The sequence below is a fragment of the Mastigoproctus giganteus genome, chromosome 10, assembly GCF_048544385.1.
Source record: "Mastigoproctus giganteus isolate SK-2022 chromosome 10, ASM4854438v1, whole genome shotgun sequence".
Classification (NCBI taxonomy): Eukaryota; Metazoa; Arthropoda; class Arachnida; order Uropygi; family Thelyphonidae; genus Mastigoproctus; species Mastigoproctus giganteus.
This window is the reverse complement of record NC_143584.1, coordinates 185,556,735-185,578,940: the sequence shown is the minus strand read 5'-3', so window position 1 is coordinate 185,578,940 and position 22,206 is coordinate 185,556,735. Positions and strand designations below refer to the sequence as shown.

Below are 22,206 nucleotides of genomic sequence, written 5' to 3'. Positions count from 1 at the left end.
CACTCGCCTGGATATGTCTTACCTACTCCACTCTACTCCCACAGAAGAAACAGACTACTGAAAACTGTAAAAATAAACTTTTACGTTTTTATTCTGTATTCTGTTCTGCTGCGAATATCCGTGCTAATGTAAATATGGTGATGTTACGCTTTAAACGCAGCAGTATAAAATTTTACTCGGTTATTTATTAAGTAAGCCTTAAGCAGATTACAAGTTATTAATGTATCGTTTAATTCTGATAATAATAAGTATTGTATAAGTTAGTAACGAGTGTTGCCTATAATGTAAAATTGTATATAATATTATTCTCTGTTGCGTAACACAATATGTATCTACACCCCCTAGCCAATGGCTGTAACCGGGTGAGGTCTCCTAGGAGAAATAATAATAGCCGAGGACCGTAAAATATTAAAAATTTTAAAATGAAAGGTAACCATAATTTTAAATGAAAGGTAACACGAACAACTGCTGACGTCATATGGCAAGGAAAGGAGTTAGGAAGGTACCTAAAACGAAAAAGGTTTTATGTCTATGCCAGAGGTTTAAAAATGTATCGGTCATGGGGTATGTAGTTCGTTGCGCACATTGTTCATCCGGCTTGTTGGCAGCCGGGCCCCTAGTGGGATCCGGCATTACCATACCTAGCGACGGGGACGCCGGCCGGGTGTACCAAGACACTAATTATACTCTGGCAGGTCCTGCCACTTACTTTCCTGAGATTTCGGTGACTAGGACCTAAAATAAAAGTTGGAGCGATCGCGGTTGATTTCAGTAAAACTGAATTTAAAAAGCGCTGCGTAGGGTTTACCCTGAAAGAACCATTTCTAGAGAGCCTAAAAGATCGGGCAAAATTTGATGTGATTTAAATTTGGACATGTGGGGAGTCGCTGTACAAAAGAAAGTGATGGGAAGGGAGGGTGAAATAGGAAGAAGAGGGGGATAGGAAGGTGACCCCCATTTTCAGTGGGGAGTGCCCATGCTCCACCAGAGTGAAAATATGGGGAGGCGAGGAGGGGAGAAGTGCAAATACCCTCCTCCCCCTCTCCGGGAAATAGGAAAACACAAGGAGGGCAGCCGTGTAGTCCCCTTGAGTGTCTAACAGTCTCAGTTCTTGGTTGTCTGGTATACAGGGTGTTTCAGTTAAACGTTTCAGAACTTCTAAGAGGGGTAGGGTACATCCTGACAACTCGAAATCATATAGCAATGTGGGGTCGGAAATGCTTTCCTGAAGCGGTGTTGTACACAGAAGCACTATAAAGAAAAGAGACCGTAAGTGAGAAATCGTTTTAATAATACATGAAAAGAAGCAAAAGGTACATGGATTAAAGTAAGTGTTCGAAGTTTCTTCCACGGACTACAATGCACGCCTCACATCTCCGACGCATGGACATCCGAACATTCTGGAATACTCCAGGCGAATTTCGAATTTCTTCGGCAGCTACTGCGATTCTTGCAACCAGCTCCTCAGCATTGTCAACAGGGGTGTCATAAACTAGCGATTTCATATGACCCCAGAAATAAAAATCAAGACATGATAGGTCGGGTGACCGAGCAGGCCAACGCACGGGACCACCACGTCCGATTCACTGTTGACCAAATGTGACATCCAGGTAGTTACGAACATCTCCGCTATAATGGGCAGGGGCTCCATCGTGTTGGAACCACATTGTCTGTTGCGTCGATGCAGAAATCTGTTCATCTCTCAAAAGTTGTGGCAATACTTTCTGCAGAAAGATCAAGTAGATAGGTCCGGTTAGACGACACGGTAACAGGTAAGGTCCGATGAGGTGATCTCCCATAATACCGGCCCATACACTGACCGAAAATCGAATCTGTGTTGCACGATGTCGTATTGCATGCGGGTTCTCGACCGCCCAGATATGGTCGTTATGCGTGTTGAAAATTCCTTCCCTTGTGAAGGAATTTTCACGATCATATGAAATCGCTAGTTTATGACACCCCTGTTGACAATGCTGAGGAGCTGGTTGCAAGAATCGCAGTAGCTGCCGAAGAAATTCGAAATTCGCCTGGAGTATTCCAGAATGTTCGGATGTCCATGCGTCGGAGATGTGAGGCGTGCATTGTAGCCCGTGGAAGAAACTTCGAACACTTACTTTAATCCATGTACCTTTTGCTTCTTTTCATGTATTATTAAAACGATTTCTCACTTACGGTCTCTTTTCTTTATGGTGCTTCTGTGTACAACACCGCTTCAGGAAAGCATTTCCGACCCCACATTGCTATATGATTTCGAGTTGTCAGGATGTACCCTACCCCTCTTAGAAGTTCTGAAACGTTTAACTGAAACACCCTGTATATTGGATTGCTGTTATTAGGCGTCGTCGTAGGTCGTCATACAACTCGCACTCAAACATTAAATGTCTCCAGGACTTGCCACAGGGACAGTCCGCGTTATCTATTATGCCAAGTTGGTGAAGCTTAGCTTTAAACGGGCCGTGTCCTGTAAGGAGGAAGGTGATATTTCGACCGGGGTGAAACCATGCTGGAGCCTTAGGGTACAGCTTGGTGACAGTGGGGAGGAACTTTCTAGTCACTGCGGCTTTTTATGTGTCGCTCCAACTCCTCTCCCAAATCTATACGAGGTGGTCGGTGATTCTTCTCTTCTCACAGTTTCGGTCATTAGTGATGTCAGTGGTAAGATCATACATTGTAGCCGATGTGTTTCTGGCAAGATGGTAGAGCAGACCGCAGCGGGTAGCCTCGAAGTCTAGGGGGAGAACCCCTACCAGGAATTCGAGGGCAATCGTGCTAGTCGTTCTAGTTGCTCTCGTCATGGTAAGGAGGATGGTCCTCTGAATGGTTTCGAGGATCCGTTTATTCACTTCTAGTCCCGCCCTCACGTACCAGACAGGGGAGCCATACGTGATGGCAGGGATGAAGAGAGCTTTGTAGTAGAGGGACAGGGTAGTACGGCTAAGTTACCAGTCCCAGCGAGTGACTTTAACGACGAGGGCCGCATATCTTTTTATCTTTTGTTTAATATATTCTAGGTGTGGCTTGAAATTTAATTTTCTGTCCAGGATTATTCCTAGGTGTTTAATCTGTTCGCACAGCTTAACTGTTTTGTTCTCAATCTTAATTTGTGGTGGTCTCCTTAAGTCTAGCGTACCTTTTAGCAGCACCGATTTTGTCTTGTCGGGTGCTAGTTTTAGCAAATGTAGCTTCGTCCAATGTAGCAGCTTTTGCAGGACATCATTTGCTTGCATTTCTAGGGAGGATCTGCTGTCACCCTTGATGGTCAAGACTAAGTTATTTGCATAGGCTTGGGCCTCCACACCACAAAGATCCATGGCGAGGAATTCATCTAGGACAAAGTTCCATAGGAGCGGCCCCAGGACAGAGCCCTGGGGGCAGCCCTGCGGACTGGGCGACTGAGGCATTTATATGGTAAGTGTAAGTATGTTTAGGGTCAAGCGGCACCAGGGGTTTCCCACATCTCGGCGTAGTTTACATTGTGGTGTGCTACAGTAAACTGTAAATGCCAGAGATTTAAAAGTGTGGGTCTTGGATCGTTTAATGTCATGTACCGTTGTTCTTCTGGTCGTTTAGCCGCTAAACCCCCAATTGGGGCCCAATGTGCCCCACTTACGCCCCGTGGAGGCAGACCATGAACCTAGTATCTTATATACACTCTGGCAGGTCCTGCCACCAATTTCCTGAGATTTCGGTGGCTAGGACCTTAAAAAAAAACAAAAAAAAACGGAGACACTTACGTTTAGAAAAGCCAGGAGAGGTTGATATGATTCAGTTTTCAGTTTAAAAATCGTAACTTTTGATTAGTTATGTGGGTTTACGCTGGCGTATTAGTCAGAGTAGGGGGAAGAGACTGAAGACTGGGGGGAAAGACAGAAGTATGGGGTCGATAGGGAAGGCAACCCCAGATGGTCAGTAAGGCATGCCCATGCCTCACCAGGTGAAATATATGGGGTGGTAGGGGAGGAGGAAACATGAAGACCATCTCCTCCTCACCCCTTCCAGGGATAGGAAAAAAAGGTATCAGGCAAGGGAGCTGGTAGAGATCGCCATTTGGCTACATGGCAGTGAGGCTGCATCAGTCGCCGTGTAGTCATAAGTCCGGTAGTAGAGTCACTCGTGGGACAGTGTCCCGTCCAAGTTGAATGTTTTTGTTTTGGTTCTCTATCTTCATTCAGTATATTTGTCAGTTTCACTTAGATCTTATATTTGTTGGTACATAGGCTGGGTTTCTTGGTAGACAGCTAGTAGCCTCCACATAATTTTCATTCTGGGGTGTGTCCTAAAGGATGTTTTGATTTGTTTTGCTTAGTCGGACTCTTCATGATAAGTTTGATGTTGGCCGTTTTCCATTTTGTTGGGAATTTCCCTACCTCTAGGCATCTTTTGAACAGGGTCAATAGAAGTTGTGGTGTATATTCTATTACTTTTTTAAGTATTTCGGGTTCTATCATGTCTAGGTCGGGACATTTTCTCTTTTTTATCCGGGCGGCAGCAGTACTGAGCTCCTCCATGGTGAAGGGGGGGGGGGGCTCCATGATTTGTGTATTGTAGTTCAGCTTTTCTTGACAGAGATGATTTTGTTCCTGTAGAGTTGGGACTGCCGGTTCCTTGAATATGGCATTCAAGATGGTGTCCACCGATTGTTCCCAAGTTGTTGTCATTTGACCTTGTGAGTTTCGTGTGGTAATCACTACCTCCCCCTCTAGGGAGTTTGTTGGTAATAACCCTGTAGACTGTTCCCAAGGGTTATCATTTCCAGTTGTTGTCACTAAGCGTTCCCAGGTTCGCTCCTTACTTTTCCGGATGCCGTCAGTGTATCGGTTTCTGGCTTCCCTATAATGTTGCCTGAGGGTTTCTACTTCGGCCTCTGGCCACGTCCTGCGCGCTCGTTGAAACTCCTTTCTTCTTTTGGTTACCACTTTGCGGAGGGCACTGATTTTCGGAGTCCACCAGTGGTTGGCTCCAGGTTTCGGGTTCTTCTTTTTGATAACTTCGTTGCTTGTATCTGTGATCATTTTAGTTGTCTTATCTTGCAGTACGCCGGGGTCGGTTTGCGGGTATAAACTTCCTGGATTGTGTTCCACCGCTTCATTCAGTAGGTTTCTGAAGAGCTCCCAGTTGGCACTGGTGATAGCGTATCTGTTTGTCACTGGTGATAGCGTATATGGGTTGGTGTTCACCACTGCGTGGCTAGTGGTGTTCTTGTTAGGACTCTTGTTATCTTGTAGGTTATGAACCGGTGGTCCGAAGTGGTCCACGAATCTGCGACCCTCCAATCAGTCAGGAACCCAGCAAGATTTCTTGTTGCCAGAGAGATGTCGATCGTGGCCTCCCACAGGGTATTACAATAGGTTGGCAGATGATGTGGCTGGTTTAGAACAGTAAATTGTGAGCCCATGAGGAAGTCCTGCAGAAGTTGGCCGTTTCTGGTACCTCTTCTGTCTGGTGTAGTACTATGCCAACGACAGTTTACATCCGCGCCGATGTAATTTTTTGGTTAGGCAGTGTATCCAAAAGTCGTTGTAAGTGGGTTATTGCGAAGGTTATTTCTTCTCCTGGTCGGCAGTATAGCGCCACCACGTAGAAGGCGCCCAGGGCTGTGATAAGGTGTGCGCATGCGTCCCAGGTCGTGCAGAACTGCGTGATCCTGGTGGCCGTGATGTTCTGATTTCTGATCAGACAGATGAGGATACCACGGGGTATCCTCATCTGTCTGAATAAATTTGAAGTGCAGTGGATAGCCCCTGACCAGCTTTTTATGTACATATGGCTCCTGGAGTAGTATAATGTCTGCATTTTCCTCCTCTGCTTTTACTCTGACTTGGTCGGCCACCGCTCTGGCCCGTTGTGCATTTGTCTGGAAGATCTTTATCATTGTGGAATTAAAGTTTTTAATTCGTGTCCCCATAGTTAATTTTTCCTTGGTAGACACTCATGGCTTTCAGACAGATCGAGCATTTCGGGTCTCTGATGGAGTGATTATGGTCTAGTTTCTGCGACTTACAGTTTGCGCATACAGGGTCTTGGTTCTTGTTTGGGCAAGCGTTGTAGTCATGCCCCTTTTCAGAGCAGTGACCACATGCCTTGACGTCCTGTGCGCAAGTGTGGCAGGTGTGGCCGAACTTGCAGCATTTGTAACACTTGGGAACAGCCACATGCTCCCTGAAGCGACAGGATCCCCAGTCTATGTAGATCCTTGATTGATTTCTTAATACTTGCCAGGCTTCCGGCACTAGTTCTACTATTCAGTTATTGCTGAAACCATCCCTTGATTTGATGGCGTATTTAGGAGTTATTAATTGTTGCGATTTCCCTTCCGAATATATCCCCTGGAAATTTCTTTGATATATTTCTTCTGTCAGTTTTGATTCGGTAATATCTTTGTTTACATCATAAATAACTATGGATGGGCCCCTACTTTTGGGTGGCTCCGCGCTCAGTTCAAGGATTACAAACTTTGGGTTTTCCATTAATTTCCGTGCTTCTTCTTTGGTCTCTGTCTCTATGACTATACCCACACTTCACATTTTCCTAATTCCCTTTACTCTTGTCTGCTTTAAGTCTTCTTTTAGGTTTGTTATTATTTTGGTTTTGATTTCATCACTAGTTTTTATTTCTTCCAGGTTTCTTGGTCTTAGGATGACCAAATTTGGCGTTGGTAGCAGCGTTTTTCTCTTATTCTGCTCTGTCCCCGCTGTATCAGTTGCAGTAGTTGTTATTGTAGTCCTCAGCGCATCTGAATAAGAGAGAGAACGCTGTGGCATTTGTTTTTCTCTCTCTTCTAAGTAGGCCTCCATCTTAGCTTTCATCTTTTCATGCTCCACGTGTTCCTTGTTTAGGATTGTCTCCAGCTTGGTCCATAAGGTGACAATCTGTCCCCTGAGGCTAGCTGAGACTCTACTACACTGGTCCTTCAATAGGTCTTCCAACGCAGTTCTGAGGACGAGTGACTTCTCTAGTACAGTACCCTCGGGCAGAGTCGGGTTTAGAGGGATGTCCATTGGCCTGGTGTCTTCATTTGGATGTTGTGAAGCACAGCCTTCCTGACCCTCCTTCAGCTCACAATTTACCTGAACTGTGTACTCTTCTTGCTTAGTGCCAGCTTCAGCTTCAGCTTGGCTTTGTTTACCAAGCTGGTTCATATGCACGTGGCTGTCACTGACGTGTCGCCTTCTACTGCCGTTATTTAATAATCGTGAAGTAACTGGATTAATGGAGGTTACTTCGTAGTTGTCATTAATATCGGAGTTGTTATTTACCGGTGATTTTATCTGGGTGATATAATTTTTATCGTGAATTGGTTTTGAGGAGGAAGGCGTATTATGCTCGCTGGCTACTTTCATGATCTCGTGAAATCTCTCTGATTTTATCGGCGTCTGGTCCTTTAGTGTACTTCCGTCCGCAATGTTGTTGTTGTTGTACGGCACCCCACGCAGTATTTCATTGTCATTACTTTCCCCTAAGTTCCCGTGAGGCAGATCCTTAGTTCGGAGTGTCCTGAAGGTCTGGCAGGTGTCTATTTCTGGCAATTCAAGAGATGTGACCGACTTTTGGGGGGATTTGCAGCATTCCCCTAAAAAAGAACTCCGGGATTTTGCTGGCAGTTTATTTATATGCGCAATCTTGCTGCAGGAACGGCAAATAAGGTTATTGCACCCGATGCATTTGATACGCGAGTTTGAATCGAGGTTTTTTTCGGATCTACATAGGTGACAGATACCAGTCTTGCTGTAACCACGTATACGCTTGTTTGCACTTGACATTGTTTGGTTGTATATTTCAGCGTGGCTAAGAACGGAGACAATGATTATCAGTCAACAGAGGGGTCGCAGAAGTTCCCTAGGGATGCGGATTATTTTGGAAGGACTGAGTGCAAGCAGGTGTATAGCTGGAGGCGCTTGGTCGCGTCTAAAAGGCGCACATTGACAGGTAGGCAACAGCAAAGAGACAGGCAAAATACACGTGTCGTCTGGCTGGCCTAGTAAGTCTAACTCAGAATACAATGAATGGAGTCCGCCATTACGAACTACAGTACAAATTGCTATCCGAAAAATAAGTCAAAAAGTACTTAACTGCATCTTCGGATCCAACGTTGAAAATGTTCTCAGCAGGTAAGGATGACCTTGAGTAATCACTCAGAGCTATAGCATATCACTAAACAGCGTTAAAACTAATTGATTTCAGTTAAATTTAAGAGAACAAATTAACACGCAACTACATACTCGCCACCTAGCGGCATTTCTAATGAGCTGGCGAACTCGGACAAACATCATCATTGCCTCGTTAGCGCGTGGCCGCGAAGACAAAAAAAAAGATCCTCCTTCTGGCATTTATATAGTAAAGTGTAAAGTGTAAAGTGTGTTTAGGGTCAAACGGCACCAGGGGTTTCCCCCATCTCCGCGTAGTTTACATTGTGGTGTGATACAGTTCACTGTAAAGGCCAGAGATTTAAAAGTATATGGATCTTGAGGTGTGTGATGTTGTGTACCGTTGTTCTTCTGGCCATTTAGCCGCCGGACCCCAGCTGAGGCCCGACGTTGCCCACACTTCGCCCCGTGGAGGCAGACCAGGTACACTAGTATTACAGTTATTTACTCTGGCAGGCCCTGCCACCTAGTTTCCTGAGATTTCAGTGGCAAGGACCTTAAAAAAAAAAAAAAAAAAAAAAAAAAAAAACGTTTGCGTGGGTTGAACGCTAGATTGAAAGACCGAAATGTGAGCGAACTTAATTTGGAGCTATTAAATTTTGATCTGTGGGATATACGCTGGCGAGCAGGTAGAGAGGGAGAGGAGACTGAAGACTGGGGGGAGAAAGACAGAAGAAATGGGGTCGATAGAGGAGGCGACCCCATTATAAGTCAGTGGGGCACCGGCATTTATATAGTAAGGTGTAAGGTGTAAGGTGTATTTAGTGTCAGACGGCACCAGGGGTTTCCCCCATCTCCGCGTAGTTTTCATTGTGGGTGTACCAGTTCACTGGAAATGCCAGAGATTTAAAAGTGTATGGATATTGTATATGTGTAGTGCCGTGTACCGTTGTTCATCTGGTCGTTTAGCCGCTGGACCCCTGCTGAGGCCCAACGTTGCCCCACCTTTGCCCCGTGGAGGCAGACCAGGAACCCAGTAGACTTAAGTTACTCTGGCAGGTCCTGCCACCTAATTTCCTGAGATTTCAGTGGCTAGGACCTTAAAAAAAAAAAAAAATAAATAAATAAATAAATAAATAAATAAATAAATAAAATAAAATAAAATAATAAAAAAAAAATAATAAAAAAAAAATAATAAAAAAAAATAAATAAATAAATAAAATAAAATAAAAATAAAAAATAAAATAAATAAAGAAATAAAATAATAATAAAAGGATAAATAAATAAAATGATAAGAAAAAAAAAAAAAATGTATTTATATTGCATGCATATATGCATGTATACAAGCACATATATGCACACACAACGTGCATACATGTGCCAACGTTAATCGTGGGGTTGACGTCACTTGAGTTGGGTGCATATATGTGTACATACAAGTACATATATACACACATGCACATATGTACACACAACGTGCATACACATACCAACGTCAATCGTGGGGTTGACGTCGCTTGAGTTGGGCCAGAACGTGGGTGAAGATATTTTGGATGTATTTAAATTTAGGTGTGTGGGACTTCGCTAGCGTGAAGATAGAGAGGGGGGGAAGGCTGAAGACTGGGGGGAGAAAGACAGAAATATGGAGCCAATAGGGAAGACAGCCCCAAGTTTAGTGTGGCATGCCCATGCCCCACCAGAGTGGAAATGAGGGGGGGCGACGAGAGAATCGTCTCCCCAGGGGAGTAGGGTTTAAAGGTGAAGGGGGCTAGGGTGCCCTCTTCAGGCTGCCGTGAGGCTTTGGGAGCTAAGCTGCAGTTTGTTGTTTGTTGTCTCTATTCTTGTCCACTTGATTCAGATTGGGACACTCATGAGGCAATCCCTGTCCCCCTTTTTTTTTTTTTTTTTTTTTCTCCTCCGTTGATTCTCTTTTCTTCTTCTTTTTTTCCTTCTTTTCTTTATTCCTTTCTTTTCCATTCATTTTCTTTTCTTCCACAGTTTTCTTTTCCAGGAATTGTCTCTGTCTTATGCGATTTATGTTACTGTACTATCAGTCTCGATGTATGGCAATTAACACCCTTCTCCTTGTGAAGAGGTCCTGTGCATACTGGGAGAACGCTCGGTACTCCTCTTCCGTGTCAATGAAGTGATGTTCAAGTCCTTTGGGGAGGTAATGGATTTTCGTGATGAGGGTGCATCTGAGGTCTTCGTATTGTGGGCAGTCGTAAAGCAGGTGGTCCCAGCTTTCGACCTCCCCGCACGTGCAATTTGGGTCATCGACGAGGCAGAAGCTGAACAGTTTCTGGTTGAAGGGTCCATGTCCTGTGAGTAACGAGGTCAGGTGCAAGCCCGGGAAGAACCAACCCGGTTGCCTTGGGTATATTTTGTTCAGTTCTGGAAAGAATTTACGAGTGATCTCGCCCTTTGTCGTCTCTGTCCATCTTTGCTGCCACTCCTGAAGGAGGTAGGTCTGTAGTCGGGCTCTTTCCGTTTTTTGACTGCTTGCTGGGTTGATTGTGAAGTCCTGATGATTTGCGGCCACTCCCTTTGAGTGCAAGTAGAGCAGTCCTGCTTTCACAGCTTCTAAATCCAGGGGTAGCGCGCCAGCAAGCACCTGCAGTGCAGGTGTGCTTACCGTGCGGCAAGCTCGTGTGGTTGTCAATAGGATGGTCCTATGTGTCATATCCAGGATTTTCTTGTTGGTTACCAGTGATGTTTTGGTGTACCATACTGCAGCTGCGTAGATTATTGCTGGGATGAAGGTTAACTTATAATATAGCAATAGGGTTCGTTTTTTTCAGTCCCCAATCCTTCCTCGTAATCCTAGCCACTAGGGCTGAGTATCTTCTTATTTTCATTCTTATGTGTTTCAGGTGAGGTATGAAGGATAGGTTATTATCTAAGATAACTCCTAAGTACTTCATTTGCTTGGTGAGTTTGATGGTCAGGCCATTTATTTTTATTTGGGGCGGACGCTGTACCTGAAGAGTTCCTTTCAGCAAGATGGATATGGTTTTCGTCGGTGCAATTTTTAGCTGGTTTTTTGTGGCCCAGTATTGTAATTTCTGCATTGCCTGATTGCCGATGTTTTCCAGTTGGACTGTGGAATCTGCCTCAATAGTAACAATGAGATCGTCCGCAAAGGCCTGGGCCTCAGCCAGCCCCAAGTCCTGGCACAGGAAATCGTCCAAGACCATGTTCCAAATGAGAGGACCCAAGACAGACCCCTGCGGACATCCCCTATGTATGTTTCTTGTGATTTTTTGATAATTTGTATTTATTTCCACTCTTCTGCCTGAAAGGTAGTCTTCCATTGCTTTGTATAAGTTGATTGGTACTGCAGCTTCTCTCAGTCTGTTCAGGACGCTCGGCCACCAAAGTGAGTCGAACGCCCCGGCAAAATCGACTGAAATGACCAATAGATATTTTTTCCTGCACTCTTGTGCTTTCCTAAGCAGATCTCCAAGGGCATCCACCGTAGAGGATCCTGGCTTAAAGCCAAACTGATTTTTAGCTGCCAGGCCTGCCCTTTCGTAGTGGTTCTGTATCCGCATGTGGAGTAGCCTCTCGTACAATTTACTGACTACTGAGAGCAGAGCGATGGGTCTGTATGATGATGGATATTCTGGGTTCTTAGTAGGATTTTTCAGAATTAGCTTGGTGTTTGCAGTTTTCCATGCTGCAGGGAATTTCCCTGTTTCCAAACATCTGTTGTAGAGGGTGAGTAGGATTTGCGGAGCAATTTCTACTATTTTTTTCAGTATCTCCGGTTCGATCATATCAAGTCCCGGGCATTTGCGGTTTTTGATCCTGGTAGCAGCCGCGCCGAGTTCCTCATGGGTGAAGGGGGGCTCGAGCGCAGGGGTGATATATTTTTCATTTTCTTCGCAAATCTTATGTTGTTCTTGCAGAGTTAGGGTGGCGGGTTCCTTGAAAATTGTGTCGAGTATATTACCCATTGATTGCTCCCAAGTGGTTGTATAGTCTCCTTGCGAGGTCCTGGTGGTGCTGATCACCTCCCCCCTGGGCAGTTTGTTTGTAGTCACCTTGTAAACTACACCCCAGGGGTCAGTTCTTCCTGTCGTGGATACTAGACGCTCCCAGGAACGCTTCTTGCTTTTCTGTATCGCGTCCGTATACTGATTTCTGACTTCTCGATAGCGCTGTCTTAAAGCCTCCACTTCATGTGCAGGCCAAGTCCTACGGGCTCTCTGGAAATCTTTCCTAGCTTTTTGCATCTGGCGTCGAAGCACGGCTATTTCTGGGGTCCACCAAGGAACAGCACCAGGTTTTGGGTTTTTTCTTTTGATTGTTCGATCGCTAATGGTTTGTATTAGGTCTGTAGTCCCCCTCAGAAGGTCATCCGGGTCATTTTGTGGGTTTATACTGGCTGGGTTGCTTTCTATGGCTGTGATGAGCAGGTTTTTGAATGACATCCAGTCTGCTTTGGCAACTGCATATCTGTTTTTCTGTTGGTTTGTTCGTGTTACTGTTGTCAGTTGTCTGATTATTTTAAAGGTGATTGCTCGGTGGTCTGAGGTAGTCCATGCCTCCTCCACCTTCCAGTCAGTCACAAATCCCTCCAAGTTCCTAGTAGCTAGGGATACATCGATCGTAGCCTCCCAGAGGGTGTTGCAAAAGGTTGGCAAGTGGTGAGGTTGATTTAGCACTGTCAGTTGTGATCCTGCCAAGTAATCCTCAAGGAGTTGACCATTTTGGGTTCCACGCCTGCCAGGGGTAGTACTGTGCCATGTCGGGGATCGACAGTTCACGTCAGCTCCTATGATGATTTTTTGGTTTGGTAGGATGTCCTGCAGGCATTGAAGATATTCGATTGCAAAATCTATCTGTTGTCCTGGTCTACAATAGAGTGCCACAACGTACAGGTTCCCTAAAGCTGTATTTAGCTGGGCACAGGCGGCCCACTCCGTGCAGAACTGCGTGATTTTAGTCACTGTGATATTGCTGTTCCTTACCAGGACAGCAGCCCATGGGGTGTCTTCAACTGTGTGTATCACTTTGTAGGTGAGCGGGTAGCCTACAACCCGTTTCCCATGCGAGTATGGCTCCTGTAATATGATGACATCGACGTTTTCCTCTTCAGCTTTAACTCGGATCTGGTCGGCTACTGCTCTAGCCCTCTGCGCATTTATTTGAATTATTTTTAGTATATTTGTGTTGTAAGCTTTAATTTTCGTCCCCATAGTTAATCCTACTTTGGTATAAACTCTTGGCTCGTTGGTATGTGGGACACATGGGGTCTCTCAGTGAATGCTTGTACTCTAGCTTTAAGTTTTTACAGTTTACGCAGGTAGGTCCCACACCTTTGTGGGGACAGGCATTATATTCATGGCCTTTTTCTGAGCAGTGGCCGCATGTTGGGGTGGTTTGTGCACACGTATGCGTGGTGTGACCGAACTTGCAGCAGCGGTAGCACTTCGGAACGACCACACGTTCGTGATATCGGTAGCAGCCCCATTCTATAAACACCCTTGTTTGGTTCTTCAGGGTTTGCCAGGCTTCCGGGGTTAGTTCTACTACCCAGTTTTTGTTTATTCCATCCCTCGCTTTAATGGAGTATTTGGGCATTGCTATCTCTTGTGGATTTTTGTTAGGGATTTTACCCTGTAGGTTTCTATGGTAGAGTTCGTACGCTAATTGGTTCGGTGTGATGTCTTTATCTACGTCGTATATTATTATGGCTGGCCCTTTTCTTTTGGGTGGTTCAGCTGTTAGACCCAAAGTGGCTATTTTCGGGTTTTGTATTATTCCTAGCATCTCTTTCTTTGTCTCGGTTTCTATTACCAGTCCTATGCTCCTCATCTTGCGTATTCCTCTGATTTGGGTTTGTTTGAGGTCTTCCTTCATGGTGCTTATTAGTTTTGCCTTAATTTCTTCACTTGTTGTTATTTCCTCGGCATTTTTGGGCCTTAGTATTATCAGGTTTGGCGTTGGGAGGAGTGTCTTTTTCTTTGGCTGTTCGTTTCTTGGCATCTGTGTCACAGTTGGTGGATTACTCAGTGCACTTGCATAGGTAGGTATGCGCTGTTGCATTTGCTGTGTGACCCTACATTCCTGGTAGGCCTCCAGTTTGGCTGCATTTCTTTCTGCCTCACTGCGAACCTTGTGGAAGACCGTCTCCAGCTTGGTCCATATTCCTACAATATCAGCCCTAAGGGCAGCTGAGATTCTACTTGCGGAGTCTTTCAGTTTGTTTTCAAGCTCCACCCGGAGGGCCAAAACCTGGTCCAGTACCGTTCCATCCGGCAATCTGGGGTCTATGGTAGGCTGGGGCTGCTTACTTAATTCTTCGCTGTTCTCTGGTTGGGGGTCCTCATTGTTTTGCTGGTCTTTCGATTCACTTTGCGATCTTGTCTCCATTCCCGTACTCGGGGCGACATATTTCTTGTATTTCTTTTTTGAAGTTTGTTGTGGCTGTGCTCCATCGCCGTGGTCATTCTTCTCTATAATTTGCAAATCATCATTTTGCTCTAGGATAGGTTGTTGCCTTCTTCGTTGGTGTTCATCTTCTGGCTGAAGTTCAGTCAATTTGTGACTATGGCTAATCATTTTGTCTCAGGTACGGTTTATCGAGACTAATCCGGATTATCGAGGTAGGATCCACACACTCAAGAACCGGCTAGGAATGTTTACAAATGTTGCCGATCGTAAGTCCGTGGCACAATTTCGGGCCTAGCAGTGGTCAATCTAAACTTTTGATTCCCCATCAATGATTGGGGGGGGGTTTCACCCAAGTATAGTGGGAAAGTTAATGCTGTGAAAAGCAGGTGGTCGCTGCTTTTTGTGGCGATGACGAAGCTACTGCCGAAGGCTGTAGATGGCAACCAGGAGCTCTCGCTAATAGAGGCTTAAGCATTTACACACATGGGGGTCACCCTCCCCACTCAATAATGCAGATCACTGTAGTCACACCCTCCAGTTCAAGAACAATGGGTGAAGCAGAATGTGTGTCGTCGCAGGCCGTCCCAGTGTAGCACGGCGCAGTAAAAAATAGTTCTCTACACTAAGTACATGTTCGAAGCACACGATTTTACAAAATTCGGCGGTTTACGGTACAGTTTGGTGGAGCGGTCCTTCAGCTCAGTTTTAAACACAGTTTGGGCAACTCCCCAGTCAAGTGTAAACTACCAACGTGGCTTCTGCTTTACATCAGTGCCTCTCTATGGCCCTTCTGCCAGCCACATGGTGACCATTGTAGTCTGACAACAAAGGACACAGATAGAAACGCTGGTAATTTACTAAATTCCCAATAGATATTAAAACTAATCTCACCTACGGAATCCTCCAGATAAGCTCTTTCAGGTGGAACACTTTTTTAGACTGATTTAACATTTTAAACACTTCATTTCCACACAAATTCAGGAGCGCGAAATAACGTGTCCGGTCGTAACGGCCGGCCCTGCTATGGCGTACAAGTGCAGGTATTAATCGGCATTTATATAGTGTGGTAACTTGCACTGCTCTATCAGCCAGGTAATCCTTCACGCAATTATAAAGATTCAATGGAAAGTTGGCAGCTCTGAGTCTCGCCAAGACGCTCGGCCACCAGAGGGTGTCGAACGCCCCGGCGAAATCCATTGCGATGACGAGAAACTATTTCCTTTGACACTGGGTGGCTATAGAGAGGAGTTTCTGTATTGCTTCGATAGTGGATTTGCCAGGAATAAATCAGTATTGCTTTGTCACGTTAGGATTTATTTCATCATTATCACACGATATGTTGTGAATTTCAGAAGAGAACAAGGTCCTTGGTATCGTACGCGCATGCGCAAAGACAAATAATCCCTATTTAAGTTTCACGCTCACCCCTATTCGGTAATTTTGGTTCCTGTGATCACGACATGCGGTCGAAAAGCGTTTTGCAATTTTTTCATTAAATTCTTTTAATTAATTTTCTTATTTTTAACTGCGTTAAATTGATTTTTAGTTGTGTTGTATTGATTTTCAATTATTTATTACTCTAATGTAAGATTTTCGATTTTTTCGAAAATCTTACCTTAGGGTAATTTCTTTTAATTTCTGGGGAGTATCATACGGAAGTGTTCGACGTACTACATTGAGGTAAAATTCTCTTATTAAATTATTTTTACAACTTTTTCCTCCAATTCTGTTGTTTATGCAACCAGTTGTAATTTTAAATTCAAATTTAAATTTAAATATTGCGTGGAATTCCACGCAATATGCCGGTTATTCAAGGAAACTGCGGTTCGGCCTACAAGGAAAACCACGACACCAACAGTGAGAGAATGTTGATAGAGGTAGCATTTTTCAGTTACTTTCTTTGATCATTATTAAATTCTGTCATTAAATCTTCAATGACTATTATAATAATTATTAAAATAACCATCCAACCAGTTTTTCCATGAATGCTGACGTGATAATACGTCATCTCCCAACGTTGTCAGGGGCTGAAGCTCATCTGTGTTATGATTGGCTCCATTTCCACTGTCTTACTTTCCTTATTATATATAGCAGAATCCGTTTTGCGTAACCACACATATCGATTCATTCTGCACGTAGACTTATTCTATTGTCCTCAATGGAGTATCTGTTCCTTATTTGGTCGGCAAGTTTGACTCTTTTGTTACCTTTTGGCTTCGTGATAGTGACTTTCGCTCCGACAAAGAAATTCGGGATAAAAATAGAATTTCTTTTATATTTCTTACTTAATACCGCGGTTTGGATTGTATCCCTTACCATTCTATCACCTTTCATGCTGTTGTTAATATGCTTTGAGTCACTTAAACGACACTCGTTTGCAGCTTTATATTCCAAAATACTTCTGCCCTTGTATAACAAACAGATCATTCCTATCCGAAAACAACTGTTTAGCATGTGTGATCTAGATTCTATAGCCAAAAAGGATGGTCGTTCTCTGAAAATAGTAGAAATTGGCATCGGAAATGGAGCCAATCTGCAATTTTATCCAGAGAATTCACAGCTAACTGCGCTGGACGTGAATCCATATTTCGAGAAGTATTTTCGCCAGACCATGAACTCCTTTCCACACCTTCAACTGGACAAAGTTGTAATTGCCGCTGCTGAAGACATGTCCGAAATTCCAGATGACACTGTTGATGTTTTGGTGGCGACTTATGTCATGTGCTCTGTTAGGGATGTTCGTCAATGTCTAAAGGAAATCAGAAGAGTCTTAGTTCCGGTAAGGACAAATATAAGATTTTTTTTTTGTTTAGCTCTGTCTAATTATTCAATTTGGGGAAAATATAATAACATATTGAAAAGTTTATAACGCATTTTTCGAATTTCATTTACAAGATCTTAGAGAAATATCTTGTTAAAAAACCATAATAATAAATACAGGTAGTCACCGGTTTACGTCAGGGTCATCATCATCATCATCATCAGCCATTTTCAATCCACTGCAGGATGAAGGCCTCTCCAGCAACTTTCCAGTTCCTTCTGTTTTGAGCACTGGCCATCCATTTACTACCCACAAACTCATGAATTTCATCTATCCATCTCCGTCTTTGTCTTCCAGGTTTTCGTCTAGCTCCTCTTGGATACCATTCTGTAATTTTCTTAGTCCATCTGTCATCATGTCTTCGAGCTACGTGCCCTGCCCAAGACAATTTTAGTTCTTTAGTTTTGATAAGAATGCCCTTTACTTGAGTTTGCTGCCTAATCCATGTGTTTCTCTTCTTATCTAACAGTCTGATTCCCAATATAATTCGTTCCATTCTTTGCTGTGTAGTTCTCAGTTTCTTTTCCATTCTTTTGGTGAGTGCCCAAGTTTCACTTCCATAAGTCATGGTTGGGAGTATACATTGGTTCATTATTTTACGTTTCAGACAAACTGGGATATTGCTCTTCAGTATGTGACTATATTTCCTGAATGCTATCCATACAAAATTTATTCTTCTCTTGACTTCCAGCCATTTATCATTATTACAGCTAATTACTTGTCCCAGATAAGTATATGACTCCACCTTTTCAGTTACTGCTCCTTCAATCATTATTTCCCTTTCTGTGGCATACTTGTTCATCATTACTTTTGTTTTAGCCATATTCATCTTTAGTTCAAAATCCTTACTAACTCTGCCTTACTGATTCAAATTTTCCTCTAATTCTTTGGGATCGTGGCTTATGACCACAATGTCATCTGCAAATCGTAAATGGTTTAGGTACTCTCCGTTCACATTGACTCCTTTCTGCGACCAGTTTAATCTTCTGAGAACTTCCTCAAGGGCTGCAGTAAACAACTTCGGAGATATTCTGTCTCCTTGTCGAACTCCTTTCTCAATTTTAAATTTCCTACTCTCTTTGTATAGTCTAATAAAGGAGGTAGCAGTCTCATATATTTTCTTCAAAATCATAATATATGGGGTATCTATGCCTTGTCTTTCCAGTACCCGAAACATTGCCTTATGCTGTCTAGAGCCAAATGCTTTTTCATAATCCACAAATGCCAGGCTTAATAGTGTTTTATATTCATTTGCTTTCTCCATTAGCTGCGATATTACGTGAAGGTGATCCATAGTTGAGAATCCTATCCTAATACCAGCTTGCTCTTTCGGTTGATTCTCATCAAGTATTCTTTCTAATCTGTTAGTAATGACCCTTGTGAACAACTTGTAGATGTGGGACAACAAGCTAATTGGTCTATAATTTCCAATTTCTGATTTATCTCTTTTCTTATACAGCAAAACTATGATTGCATTATTCCACTGCTTAGGCGTCACACCTTTTCTAATGCACTTTGTGAAGAGCCTTGTCAGTTTTTGTGTTATGTCTCTTCCTCCCAATTTTAAAAACTCTACAGTAACTTCATCTTCCCCCGGGGCTTTCTGATTCTCAATTTTCTTCAATGCATGTTCTACCTCATCAGGAAGAATATCGGGTATGTCGTATGTGTTGCTACTTTCCAATCTATCTTCCCCACTGCTGGCATCATTCCCTGGCTCCTTGCATAATTCTCTATAATAGTCTTCTGCTATTTGAATTTTGCCTTCTTTCCTATTTATAAGTACACCGTCGCTATTCTTCAGTTTCAGTATCATTTGTCTTTTTGTATTACTGCTCATCGCTGCTGATTTAAATCCTTTGTTTTCCCTTAATGCTTGTTCTACTTTTCTTGTGTTAAATCTTCTTATGTCCTCTCTGAGTCTCTTTCTAATGGCTTTGCATAACTCAGTATACTCAATTTTCTCCTTGTCAGTGTTTATCTTGCTCTTCATTTCTCGCCTTCGGTTCATCATGACAAGTGTTTCTTGACTAATTTTTTATTCTTTGGATTTCTTTTTCCCTATAAGTTTCTTGGGCTTTATCACTTTCAGAAAGTTGTAATATTCCTCGTCGATATCTTGGTCCTGAGCAGTCTGCAGAAGCTCAAACTTGTTCTTAAGTTCCAGTACATACTGCTTTTTCTCCTCTTCTGTTATCTCAAAGACCTTTGTATTATTTTCTCGAGTCAGTTTTTTCCTTTCCTTTCCTACATCTATATCAAGTGTACATCTTACCATTCTGTGATCACTTCCAACATTTACCTTATTCAGGACTGTAACATCACTCACAATACATCTTCTGTTAGTGAGGATGAAGTCGATTTCATCAGGGTACAATCCCTTAAATGGTCACGTTTATTGAAACGCATTTCTCCTTCTCGAAAAGGAATTATCATTTCGAAATATTTTAGTATAATTTTATTTTCCAGGGCCTTGGAGGGTGAAAAAGACACGATTGTGAGCTGTTAAATGGAGACAAGAATAACAAGAGGTAGGGCAAAGAGGGTGAACTGAGAGTAAACAAAATAGTGGCCGGTACTAGGGAAGAAAGGAGTCAAATTTGCGAAAAGGCGAAAAAGGGTTCACTAGGAGCATAGATAATATGACAGAGAAAGGCAAGTAATTAAGAAGCGTTTCATCTAAGCGTCATCTAGACATAAGCCACAACAGGCTGGCGGTTGCATCGAAAAAGTCCGAGCCACTCTGGCGGAATTTAGGTAAGTTGGCGACATTTAGCGAGGAAAGTGTAAACAAGAAAATACCTATTTTTGAAGGGGTGGCATACATAAAAGGATTATAATGCTGCCGTGTGAAATAAACAAGAAAATTGCAAGAGAAGGGTTGAGATTTCTGCACGAGGGAGACGGTTGTGGTCATTGTTTTTAGCAAATAGGAAGGAATAAAAAAATTAAGCATAGTATTGCGTTTTGAATGAAAGTCCTGTGAGGCGTGCCAAACTTCTGAAATAGAAAAAAAAATGTTCAGAGGAGACAAGGGGAGTGAGTCATGAATTGCTGGTTGAAGTAGAAGTAACTAAGATAGAAATAAGTGATTTGCAGTAAGTATTACTGATATAAGGCGATGATAATAGTAATTGATTTCATATGTGTCGAATACATAGGTGAATTGATAGAAATAAGATTTGTATTAAGTACTGATGATGTAAGGTGATAAGTGTGATTGATTGGATACATAGGTGATTTGACAGGCATTCGTTATTTGCAGTAAGTAAGAGACAACTGATGATGTAAATTGCGTGTGTTCTGTGGTCGGTTTCTGTTTGTTGGTAGATAAACCTGAGTTTCCGGAATTAAAAACCATGCTAACTAGCTCGGGACCTACTAATCAGCCACGTTGTGAAAAAGACCCATAGAAATTTCTCATGTCATCGGTGGGATTCGAACTGGGGCCTTTTTGACCCGGTTTCGTGAGGACAGCGATTCTACCAACTGTGATACCTGCCAGGACACTTGCCGCTTTTTTACCACGCTTCAGACATCTTAAACGGAATGTCCGACTCTCTCTACAACAAAATGAAGACGCCTTTCTCTCTCTCTCTCTGCAGAAACTGTGAAGCCTATATGGACGAAGCGGCCAATATAGGTGGAGCCTATATGGCCACTTCGTCCCTACTACCATGTTTCAGACTGTCCAGAACCTGGAAGAAGATCTCTATCAATTTATATGTAACAAAAAGTACAGAAAAGATGCCATTTAAAGCATAATATTATGAAGCAGAGGATTTACAAGTCTAGAGATGCAGAAATTCGATGTGAGCCCTCTTGCTTAAGTTCAGCTTTCTCGATATAAAACCCCGAGCCGTGAAGGTTGTTTGTTATGTGGTATTTAGGAGTATTAGCAACTAAAGCCATATTGCTCCGGTGGTCATTCCCTGACCTTTCGCATCCTTCGTATTTGGTGGACACCGGCTCGAATCTGGGTCTAATCAAGAAGCGTGTGCTACACACTGCTGCTCCTGCCCACCTGGCTACGGAGGCGCCAGCCGTGAAGGGTTTTGAAGTGTCGTATTATTGTAATGTATTGTATTGTACTTGAAGGGTCATATTATTTTAGTGCAATAAGGCTTTATTAAGATTTATTAACAATTTATAAGATGATGTTAAATGCAGATGATTTTAAACTTCTTTTTTTTCTTCAATGTTAGGGAGGAAAGTATATTTTCATGGACCACGTCACCTGGCCAGAGAACTCATGGGGGTTGTTTATACAGCGAATGATAGAGCCCATCTGGACTCTTTTAACTGCTACCTGTCACTTCAGGAATATTAAATCTATCGTGGAAAAAGCTGGATTTTCTCATGTGAATTGTCAAACTATAGAGAGCTCCATCACCAATTTGTATATTAGGTATAATATTATAGGCATTGCAACCAAATAGTTGACACTATTATGTATTTCATTGAATAAATTTTGAATTGAAGTTTATTTATCATGACTAATTTAACGTGCATTACAGATTAATTTAACAGTCTGTTATCTACAACAGTCTTCTGGATCAGCTGACAATTTATATGCATCCCATGCGCTTTTCTTCTCTGCAACGTGTCTCAATAGTTATCTCTCATCCATTTAGATCTAAGCCTCGAAAATTATTTCTCAGTTGGTGGGAAAAGTGTAGTAGCTTCTTTGATTACTTCCCATTCAGAATTTGATATTGGTAGCATCATCAGTTGGTCCGTCTGCATAGTATTTAAAAATCAGAGACCCCTGTAGTTATCCTTAGAAAACAAAAGCCTTTCACTTTTTTCTTGACACTATTTCTGTCTTTAATTAAATTACACACGAGTACACTGTGATCGCTGCCGCCCAGTGAGTCTTTTAATTGCAGATTCTTAATG

General features: G+C 42.9%; 1 protein-coding gene across 1 annotated transcript; it reads left to right on the top strand.

Annotated features, from left to right (window-relative positions):
* The first annotated feature begins 16,644 nt into the window (after positions 1-16,644).
* LOC150079628 (thiol S-methyltransferase TMT1A-like) lies at positions 16,645-21,746 on the top strand. Its single transcript, XM_090383145.1, has 2 exons — positions 16,645-17,265; positions 21,513-21,746. Exons 1-2 carry the CDS (start codon positions 16,645-16,647, stop codon positions 21,744-21,746), a joined length of 855 nt encoding a protein of 284 aa, XP_090239271.1.
* The last annotated feature ends 460 nt before the right edge of the window (positions 21,747-22,206 follow it).

Excerpts from the sequence above, each read along its gene's own strand:
- LOC150079628 (XM_090383145.1), top strand. The coding sequence starts at position 16,645 with ATGGAGTATCTGTTCCTTATTTGGTCGGCAAGTTTGACTCTTTTGTTA. Across the intron at positions 17,266-21,512 it reads TCAGAAGAGTCTTAGTTCCG|GGAGGAAAGTATATTTTCAT; the intron begins GTAAGGACAAAT and ends CTTCAATGTTAG.